Source organism: Mangifera indica, chromosome 17, assembly GCF_011075055.1.
Source record: "Mangifera indica cultivar Alphonso chromosome 17, CATAS_Mindica_2.1, whole genome shotgun sequence".
NCBI lineage: Eukaryota > Viridiplantae > Streptophyta > Magnoliopsida > Sapindales > Anacardiaceae > Mangifera > Mangifera indica.
The window spans coordinates 222,413-233,610 of record NC_058153.1 but is presented as its reverse complement, the minus strand read 5'-3'; the positions used below and the strand labels follow the sequence as shown (position 1 = coordinate 233,610).

Genomic DNA, 11,198 nt, shown 5'->3' with positions numbered 1-11,198 from the left:
GTGAAAGTTAACAAGTCTGGTGAAGTATTGATATTATGTCTTTACGTTGATGATTTAATATTCACAGGCAATAATTCAAAAATGATTGAAGACTTCAAAAGGTCTATGATGCAAGAGTTTGAAATGACAGACCTTAGGCTTATGTCGTACTTCCTTGGTATTGAAGTAGTGCAAAAAGAAGATGGAATTTTTATTTGTCAGAAAAGGTATGCCACCGAAATTTTAAAAAGGTTTCATATGTATGACTGTAACCCTGTGAGAACTCCTGTAGAAGTTGGTACCAAACTATCCAAGGAAGGCGATGGTAAACATGTCAATTCCACTTATTTCAAGCAAATTGTTGGAAGTTTGAGATATCTCACATGCACGAGACCAGACATATGTTATGGTGTTGGTTTAATTAGCAAATTTATGGAAACTCCTCATCAATCTCATATGCAGGTGGCTAAAAGAATCATGCGGTACCTAAAGGGCACTTATGATCATGGTTTATTCTATTCGTCATCTATTAATTGTGCTCTTATAGGTTTTGCTGACAGTGATTGGGGCGGAGAATTAGATGATAGAAAAAGCACTTCTGGATATTGTTTTAATTTTGGTGCTATAGCTTGTTCATGGTCTTCAAAGAAGCAATCTATTGTTGCACTTTCAACTTGTGAAGCAGAATATGTAGCTGCAACTTCAAGCACATGTCAAGCATTATGGTTGTGCAATGTAATGAGCCAAATTCACTTTCCGATTGAAAGGCCGATAAAAATATATATTGACAATGTTTCTGCAATCGACTTGGCAAAAAATCCTGTCACACATGGAAGAAGCAAACACATTGATATACGATATCATTTCTTGAGAGATCAAGTTGAGAAGAAAGCAATTGAATTGGTGTATTGCAAATCCGAAGACCAGGTGGCGGATATTTTCACCAAACCTTTGAAGTACGAGACATTTGCCAAGTTGAAGCGTATGCTCGAAATGATGACTCTTCCGAATCAGAATTAAAGGGGGATGTTGGTCTGTTAATTCTGATTGCAGACCAGTTTTTTTTATTTATTTTATTCCTTCGTTGAATAAGTCTGCTGCTTGTTATAATTTCCAGGAGTTGATTCCTATTCTTTGGGCATGATAAAACTAGTAGCGGAGTTGATTCCTATTCTTTGGGCATGATAAAACTAGTAGCTAGTTTCCAAGCACGTTAAGGATATAGCCAAATTTTAGGACTTAGTTGCTTCCTTTTTGCTGTACTCGTTGGTAATTATGCCTATAAAAAGGTAAAAGGAGTGTAACGTGAATGTGTTATCAGAACCTAAACTATCGTGTTTTTCTCTAAGATTTATCCTCCAAATCTCTCTATTGAAAAATTCTCTTCACAAAGAAGATCCCTGTTCCATAAATTCAATCAACAGAGCTTATAACGACAATCACATCACTGAGCCGCCTATTCTAGGAAATAAAGCCTTGTTGATTTCCTCTTAAACAGACATGTTAATTCTTTTCTCATTTCCAGAAACTTTATTTTTTGAATCAAGACTGAAATTCAATATCATCAATAACACATCAAAAAACAATGCAGATTTAAAATCTACTACCATAAACCCAACTTAAACAAAATTGGGAAAAAACAGGAAGAACAATTCTTAAGACTACGGTTATTATTCATACACCATAATAAAACAGACCTCGAAACAACCAAAAACAGATAGTCACAACAGTATTAGAGCCAAAGCTTAACAATAAATCAAGCCTACACCAATCAATCATAGAGAACGGACTTCAGTAATTTACAAGAAAGGAAACTTGTTTTGTATCAATTATTGAAAAAGTTACTACCCATTCTTATCATCAAACCATAAGGTTCATGTAGCAGCATGCAAACACTGTAAAGATAAGCCAGTGCGAAACATCCTCTTATCATTAACACAGAAGATTTGTAATTGGCTTCAACAAAAATAAATCAACAATTCACATATCTAGAAATTGCATCTCATAGCAAGGATTAAATACTAAAGGCAAATCCAAATAACAAAGTATCATAAGACAGAACAAAACTTAATGTCAGAATCACATCTCCAACTCAGATTGCCGTGAATGCCTTCTTTGCACCACCAGAAGACCCAGCTGGTATAACTTTCAGGACATTAAATCTGACTGTCTTCGACAAGGGCCTAGCAAAACATACAAATAATATTACATCATAAAGTGGGAACAAAACCAAGCATATAAATACTTCCTGCACAAACATGATAATAGAATCTGCAAATACAGTATCTTACCTGCACTGACCAATGATAACATGGTCCCCCTCTTTCACACGGAAGCATGGTGATATGTGTGCTGGTATGTTAGAATGTCTCTTCTCATACCTAAAGAAAAACCACAAAAGACATTATTATTGTCTATGAAGGTAAAAGCAAATAAAACTTAATAGTGGGAAGCTACTTTGTTCAAATAGCTCTTGCACCACAAAAGACATTATTATTGTCTATGAAGGTAAAAGCAAATAAAACTTAATAGTGGGAAGCTACTTTGTTCAAATGGCTCTTGCCTCTGATATTTCTTCACAAAATGAAGGTAGTTGCGCCTTACAATGATGGTCCTATTCATCTTAGCACTGTGGCATGTACCAGCCAAAATACGACCCCTGATAGAAACAGTGCCAGTGAATGGACACTTCTTGTCAATGTAGGTACCTGAAAAAAGGTACCAGCAAAAATACTAAATCCTTGATTATTTCCCAAAACATAAGCAGATGTGCACCAACAGAATATTCGCTAATAACAATGTAAAAAAGGAGATCATAACATGACAAAACTAAGATCAGCCAAAAATTAGATTCCAAAAAAAAGAAGCAATAATAACAAAAAGCATTATAACATGACTACTAAGGATGATGATCCAAACATTAACCTTTAAACACAAGTATTTGCAAAAAATGCAATGGTTTAGAAATAGAACTCAAAATAAAAACAATACCAATACAGAAAGGACAGAAAGTGTATGAAAGTGTATGAAAATTTTCCAACAAATTATGAATAAACTAAAAGAAACGATCATTTAGATGAACTAACGAATGTTGAATGACACAATGTTGTAATTCATCTTTTTACTCAATCTAAGTGTAGCAAATAACGTGTATGACACATAATAATAATAGCTTTGGCAAAGAGTAGTCAGACACATTCAATCTTGGATTCAAATATACCAACTGAATAAAAATATGATGAAATACATCTCCAGTTATAGAAAAGTTGACTGTTAAAGCATTATAATAATCAAGCGACTCTCAAGCGATACAATGTAGCATGTTATATAAAGAACACATGAAGCATAATATTTTATGCAAGAAAAGGTAAACATTCCAAGCAAAACATAAGTGCAAACCCTTAAACCCCACAAAACTAACCAACCAGATCCAGGTATAACATGAGCAGCACTCACTTTTAAATCGAGCAACTATAAAATATAAACTAGACAAGTAACAAAAAGTAAAAATAAAAAATAAAAATAATGAAACCTTCAATTGCCTCTCTGGGTGTCTTGAAACCCAATCCAATACTTTTCCAGAATCGATTCCCTCCCTTTCCAGGTCTCTTTCCCTTTGCTGACTTCTTCGAGCTGCAAGAAAAGCGAATTACTTCTTCTACCATCCGTTTGTTGACAACAACAAAACAATTAATACACCTAAAGAAAATGAAATTACCTCAAAAACACCTTGGGCTGCTTCAAGAAGGCCTTCTCAGTCTGCAAAGCAATTGGAACAAACAATCAGAAACGTTAAGGAACAAACCTTACGGTAAAATGTCGGCACAGTGAGAAACTGAACCTGCTCCGCCATGGCTAGATTTGGGATCACGCGCAGATGGCGAAAGAATAAGGTAGGCTTGTAACTTTGTAAGAGGAAAACCCTAAATGTGATGGTGCTTTAAATAGGGCAGATTAGCGAGACCCTAAAATTAGTGAAATTACTTAAATGCCCTTTTGTTCACTGGACTTGGGCATAGATAGGACCTTGGGTTGGGCTACTATATAATAGTTTCGATTAAACGTTTCGTTGAGGAGGCAATATATATGCACAGAATGATAAAACACGTTTCTTATAAATTACTATCATTTCAATTACAATTTCTAAGCTGAAAAATAGCAGTGTAAATTATATAGCTACTGGTGTATTCAAACTGTACTGAGTCTAAACATCCATTAGTTCAATGTCAGTTTGAGTTCATCAAATTAAAGTTTAGATGAAAATAATTCATGATTCAAATTTATTATTTAAATTTGTGACTTATTAACAAAATAGTCTTGTTTTATTTAATTATAAGTAAAACAATATTATGTTAACAATTGCTTAAAATAATTTGAATCAAGTTATGAGTCAAATTTAAGATTATTTTTTGTTAACTCGAGTTCTATTTAATTTAAAAAATGAGTCAAACCTCTTAGTTTAATCTCAACTTAAATTCGTATCGAACCAACTTAGCTTTCAACTTGATTTAAGTTCAACCCTAATTATTTTACTTTGAAAATTATCATATTACCTTTCAAAGTGATAATTGGTTGACAGACAATATGGTTGAATTGGGTGCAATTGTGACCAATGATTTTAATTAAATTATTTATTTTATGTTTGATACAAAATAATTCAATAACATTTATCTCATTAATAAATATAATATTATTGACTATGATTAGTAATTTCTTTCTTATATGAAATACAGCCATTAGATATGTTCATTATCAAATTGGAACATTAAGGCTTCAATATTTTAATTTAATTAATGTTCAAAATTTACTCTTAACTTTAAACTCATGTTGTGCTTTTATTATTTAAATTGGAATTGAACTTCTTAAGATGAAAACTAATAAAATTTAGAGCATCAAGTGGTGTTTGGTAGATAATAAGAGTGCAAAAACAAGTTTATATTTTAGTAATTTCAACTTTACAATATTATTGAAGTTTTCAGTTGGATTTCAAAGGAATGTGCCGGTGCGGTTATTGGTTGATTTTTTTAAAAGACAAATTCCTTCTCCTAACTGTATGTTGCGTGTGGGTAACAATGTTGACCAATTTGTAACCTTAGGCAAGGCATCACAATTAGAATTCAATTAAATATTCCTTTTGGTCGGTTTCTCTATAATTAAATACTTGATTATTCCGCTAACACTTCGATTTGATGCACCTAATTTATTTATTTATTAATTATTTCAAATTAAATTTTCTCAACCGCCACCCGCGTGGATGTGGGTGGCCTGGCCGCTCCCTCTGTTATGTTCTTCATCCAAACCAAACTGACTATATTAAACAGGCAAAAATCTCGTGTCCAACATCAACCCTACTCTACACATGATAATGCTCAAATTATTTTGGCACAACTTACAAACTTGCAGCAAACTTACAGGTGGTCACGGTCATGTTAGGGCCACATGAAAAGGCTTTTGCGTCAACTCAATCCACAAAAATTATAAAAAATCAATTTTTGATAAGCTTGCTTGTCTGCCCAAAAAATAATAATAATAATAAATGCATTAAGGCACAACTCACCATATTTTTGACCGTGTACACAGCCTTTACATATTATGGGTTTGCACAACAACCCCGTTAGGGTTTGTATTTTTACATATCTTGGTTTGGCACGACCCATTATATTATGGATTGTGTAGATTTTCCATCATTTGAAGACTCCACTCCTTATTTCATCCTTCAAAAACCTAAATTTTCCAGCCTTGAAGCACCCAACCTCAACTTCAACTACACCCAATTAAAGATCCCATTATTTGTTTAGGATTAAGTAGTTTTCATTCAAATTGAGCTTGAATATGAAACAAATATCTCAAGTTTGAATCTAAATCAATTTGAATAGTAAACAATAACACTAAAAAAAATAATAAATCTCTAACGGAAGAAAATAAAAAGATTTATTACTTAGATCGAATTCATAATTTTATAGAATAATCTTAGGTAAGATTAAATAGAGAGTAATAAATTTGACTTAAAACAAAAATAATTTATTCAAGTTTAATTCAAACATTTTCGATTTGAATTATAAATTTTAATTTGAATAAATTTAAATTAAATCTACTCCTAATATAATATAAGATGAAGTAGCGATCAATAACAAAAACTTAATTAGAACATTAAAAACAATTTATGACCTTTCTTCTTCTGAGGCCCAGTCAACAACTGGCCAAATTAAAATTAAATGTCAACGATCACCACTTTTTATCATTATCTTCTTCATTTGTGGCTAATCTCTTTTAATATTTACGTTGGGTTATTTATTTTAGATTTAAGAAGAGTTAATCTATATAAAAAGACGAATAGGGGGAACAAACATTTAAATACATGTTTACTAAAACTATTTATGATGTTGAATAATAATTATTTTCTTTTAGCAATGTTTATTTCTTCCTATCCCTTGGTTTGAGTTTCTTCGTTAATCAAATTTAAATCATGATGGTCTGATAATCACCTATCAAGTAAGCAGACTTTAGGTCAATTTTGGCTCGATTATTAAAACGAGTTTGAATTTTGATTCACAACAACACCAACACCAATTGAAAGGACAAATATCTTTAGCCATTGGTGGTTTAATTGAATTAAAATTGCATTTATCACCAAAGACTCTGGAAAATGACAACTTCTCATCCTTTTTTTTAAATTCTCATGAAATCATATTTCACCCTTTTGATATAATTTAATGATTTATGCTTGCAATTTCATAATGGAAAACCAGGTTCATATCCTTATATTGTCAATTTTTTTCAATGCAATTGGATTTTAAGTTGCTGTTTGTAGTTTCGAGGTTTAGAAATTTTATCATTTGGCACAACCTTAGCTTCAACTTCAAGTTGGTGTAGGTGTGAATGTTTTGAATATGAATAAGAACATTAAAAGAAACTAAATTTTTATTAAACGTGTGAAGAGACTTGTCAAAACCATGTGTTTGAACCATTTGAATAAGTTAACTTTGTTTTATCGCCTATAATAGTTTTTTGAAATATTAAATTTTATGTCTTAAAATGAGTTCACTTATATATTTATATCACATTTTTTTTATAATATAAACATTTTTACTATTTTATAGACTATAATATTTAAATTGTCATTGTTTTTAACCTTATAAAGATTTTATGTAAAATATAATTTACTATTTAATGTTATAATTTCATCTTATTATATTATTTAATGTTATTATAATATAGTTGAAGTATTGATGATTAAAACTGGGAATCAGTTGATGAAGATTAAAGTTTAGATTAAAAAACACATGAAGAATGAGTTGGTAGGAATGCCAAGGTTTGACGTTATCACCAACCTGTTCTTAGCGTGTTTTTTTATCTATACCTAAATTTTTATTAACTTATTCTCAGTTTTAACTATCAAACTTCAACTATATTATAACAACATTAAACAATATAACATTATGAAATTACAACATTAAACGATAGTAAATTCCATTTTACATGAAATTATAAACATAAATTTTTACAAAGTTGAAGACAAATACAATTTAGATATTTCAATACATAAAATGATAAAAATATTTAAGCTATAAAAAGTATGGTATAAATATATAGATAAACCTATTTTGAGATAAAAAAATTTAATATCCCTATTTTTTTCAATGTTTTAAACCGTACAAAGCTCATCATCTGCCTACACTTATGGAAACAGATTTGTCGATACATTAGTAATCACAAAACATGGAATATACAAAGTTATACATATAATAAATTCAATTAAGATTAAATTTGAATTAACATTAACTCAAAATGAACACATATCTAAAATAATTAATTTAAGATCGAATCTAACTTGTTTAAATTAATTATCTAATAATGTCAAAGAAAAAGAAAGTCATCATATAAAAAAAATGAATGATTGTTGATGTGAGGGTGGTGCAACAATGTCTAGGGGTGAATCCAAATCAATCACTTCAAAAATAAATCAAATATTTTGTTTGAACTAAAGTTAACATAACTTAAACTCGTTTGAGTCAAGCCAACTCATCTAGATTGAGTTGTCAAAAAATCATCAACAAATCCATATTGTTTGATGACTATTTAGTAATATTTAATAATGACAACAAATTTATCTTCTAAGATTTATTATAATGTGATTTCTTATTTTCTTTGTATGTGGCAACTTTTATTATTATTATTATTATTTTGGCCAAAGGACTATTTTTCAATCAAAGTATGTTGTTTTCTCAAGTTTTCTTTTTTTAATTTTGAAAATCTCAAATATCCATTTTCGTATTTCTTCACAAAGCTCTTCATCTTTCAAGTCTCATTTGACATCGATCGGATGTCCAAATAGGTGGAGAGAGACTACAGGAGGGAGAGAGTGCCGACAATGACATCGGAGATCTATAAACTAAATCATAGGAGAAAACTATCATTTTTCAAAACTTAGGCAGGGGGAGAAAAAAAGATTATATTTTAATTTATTTTTAATATTATAAATAAAATAATGATTTTGTATATACTACCTGTAATTTTAATCACTCATAGATAAAAATTTGAGATTTTTAAAGTTAAAGAGAGAAAATTTTAAAAAACAACTTACTTGGGGGGTTTGGGGGGGTAGGGAGGGAATAAGTCCTTTGGTTTTTGTTTTTTCGATTAGTCAAACTCGAATATTAGTCTTTATTTTAGTTTGAGTTAGTTCAAAACTCAAAATATGTCGATGAGGCATAGATTTTGAATCAAACTTGATAAATTAAAACCCTTTATTTTTAACATAAACATTAAAGACGTTATCTTATATTGATTCATTTAATTTTAAGTGATGGTTTAATGTTTCATATATAAGAATGTATGAATTCAAATTTTTATTTTAATTTTTTTAAAATAACGACTTTAACTATCTAATTTAATAATAATAAGATTGGTTATTAAATTTTAGAGCAATATTATATGTACCCACTTTAGATACACAAATATATACACACTCATATATGTCATCATATGATTGGTTATTGTTTTATTTTTAATTCAAAATCATCCAATCACATGATGACACATATAAATATATACATATTTATGTATTTAAAATGAGCACACATAATTTTATTGTAAATTTTATATAAAACCTATTGGATATAATTGATTCTGATATAAAAAAATTACTTAACTCAAGTGGGATTCGTCATTTAAAAACTACTTGAATAAAGTGGGATTCGTCCTTCGAAAATACATGAAGGACACTCTGGTCATAAATTTGAAATATGAGGGAGAGTTAAGTCATACCAAACTCCAAACAGTGGCATTTTGTAAATACATGCCTTTATTTGGCACATTCCACTGCTATTGTTAGTGACCGTTTCTCGAAACTTTATACGTGGCAACTTCTGCGCTTGCCCAGGAAAGCTGCTGTAAAAAACGGCTCCATCTGTTGTCGCTTTCTGTAGTCGACATCATATCAGCCGTTGGATAAGAATCCAATACCGGCACACTGTCAACCCGGAATCATAGTTATGCGTTAACCATAGTTAAGTTAACATACACTAACACCCTTAACGCAAATCACCCTCATTTCTTCATGTTAATTACCATCTACCCTTCCCTTTCCAATCTATAAATTCGGCGTTTGAGACTCGTTAGGTTTGCCAAACTAACCAGCCCCAGGGGCCTTTTGGGATTAAAAAACCTAAAGCCCTCTTCTTTCTCTCTCTTCCTTTTCTTTTTCAAAATAATGAAAATGCCTAGTTCGTCTTCTAAAAGATCAAGCGGTCCAGTTCTGAGATCATTGTCACCGTCCGGTAGATTCTGCACATCGAATACAGCAAACTCTTACCTTTCATCTTCGTCGTCGTCTTTTGCTTCTTCAACGAGTTCGAGCTTTTCTTCTGCTTCGTCGACCTTCTTTCACCAACACTACGACGATCATCACCATCATCATAGTCATCACAGATCCGCATCTCCTACGCGTGTGAATCTCTACACAAATGCTTCTCTTTCTTCGTCCGCTGTTCGTTTTTCAATTGACAGATCTATTTCTCCTAACAGATCGTTTTCTGTTACGAAGAAAAACAATACAATTTCCTTCCAGAAAAGAACTTGTATGTGTTCGCCTACGACGCACCCTGGCTCGTTCCGCTGTAGTCTACATAAGAACACTGGCGTCAACCACCATAGTCACGGTAACGGATCTATTTCTTATGCGCCGAATGGTTTGAATATGAGAAGATCGGCGATGACTAACTCGTTGGTTAGGATCGGTGGTGTGGAAGGAGAGTTGGTGAAGAGATCGTTGAGAAGTTTGATTCGACCTTGTTCGCATCATCAGAAGAGACGTGAGGCGTTCCAGTCGAGGCCGAGTCGGCTTTCGATCATGTCCAAAGCTGACGACCTTTGATTTTCATCACAGGTTGATTCTCGTTTTTGTTTTCTTTCATATCCTGTCCAGTCGATTCAAGTCAGCGTGGCGTGGCGTGGCGCCGACGGAAAATTTGAAGCGGTGGCTGGATCAACCCGGACTGGGTCAACTGGGAAGAGTTTGTGTATGCTGCGAGATTGACACCGTAGATTTTGTTGGGACAGATACATTGAAGAGAAAAATCCTTTGTACATACTCATTTGCTATGGAAGGAGATATTCGGACATTAAATTTTCCCGCAAAAAATTAAACTCATAATTAATACGCGGATCTTAAAATTAATTTAAATTCCTAAATTATTTTCATTCAAAATATGCAAAGAAGATCGCATTGCTTTCCATTCCCTATATAAATTTTATGACGGTCCGTACGTCTGTTATGTTCGCAGCGTTGAGGTGTCCGTTAACCGTATTCTTTCACGTTGACGGTGTCGACCGCCGTTTCCGATTAGCTGTGCTGTTACTCTTCCAGTTGGTATGGCCATCTTCCTTCAACAAGTTGCTTTGTCCGTGGTGGGAGGTATATTCTTTATTCCGTCGATTTTCATTTATAATTATCGTTTTATTTAATTAATTTAATTTTTTTATCGGTTGGCTGTGGCAGGTGCTAATGTGGGAGATTATGGGCTTTGAAAATTTCTTTGTGTGGAGTTGAAAATAAAATATATTATTAATTACTATATTGCCACCACCTTAAACACGAGCGGAGATTATGGATTTTTCAAGTGGACTTGGACGATGAATGATATCATTCCGGACCTACTTTGAGACTATTCCAAGGAATTTAATACTGCCTATTTTGAATGAGAAATAAGGGTGTATTT

The 11,198-nt window shown here is 32.0% G+C and overlaps 2 protein-coding genes across 2 annotated transcripts; one reads left to right on the top strand and one right to left on the bottom strand.

Moving 5' to 3' along the window:
- Positions 1 to 1,891: 1,891 nt before the first annotated feature.
- Positions 1,892 to 3,948, bottom strand: LOC123199892 (40S ribosomal protein S11). Its single transcript, XM_044614918.1, has 6 exons — positions 3,821 to 3,948; positions 3,698 to 3,738; positions 3,512 to 3,612; positions 2,543 to 2,687; positions 2,271 to 2,360; positions 1,892 to 2,162 (listed from the first exon to the last, which is right to left on the bottom strand). Exons 1-6 carry the CDS (start codon positions 3,830 to 3,832, stop codon positions 2,072 to 2,074), a joined length of 480 nt encoding a protein of 159 aa, XP_044470853.1. The 5' UTR covers positions 3,833 to 3,948; the 3' UTR covers positions 1,892 to 2,071.
- Positions 3,949 to 9,588: 5,640 nt separating this feature from the next.
- On the top strand, positions 9,589 to 11,157 carry LOC123199965 (uncharacterized protein DDB_G0271670-like). Its single transcript, XM_044615025.1, has 3 exons — positions 9,589 to 10,366; positions 10,764 to 10,894; positions 10,979 to 11,157. Exon 1 carries the CDS (start codon positions 9,692 to 9,694, stop codon positions 10,352 to 10,354), a length of 663 nt encoding a protein of 220 aa, XP_044470960.1. The 5' UTR covers positions 9,589 to 9,691; the 3' UTR covers positions 10,355 to 10,366; positions 10,764 to 10,894; positions 10,979 to 11,157.
- The last annotated feature ends 41 nt before the right edge of the window (positions 11,158 to 11,198 follow it).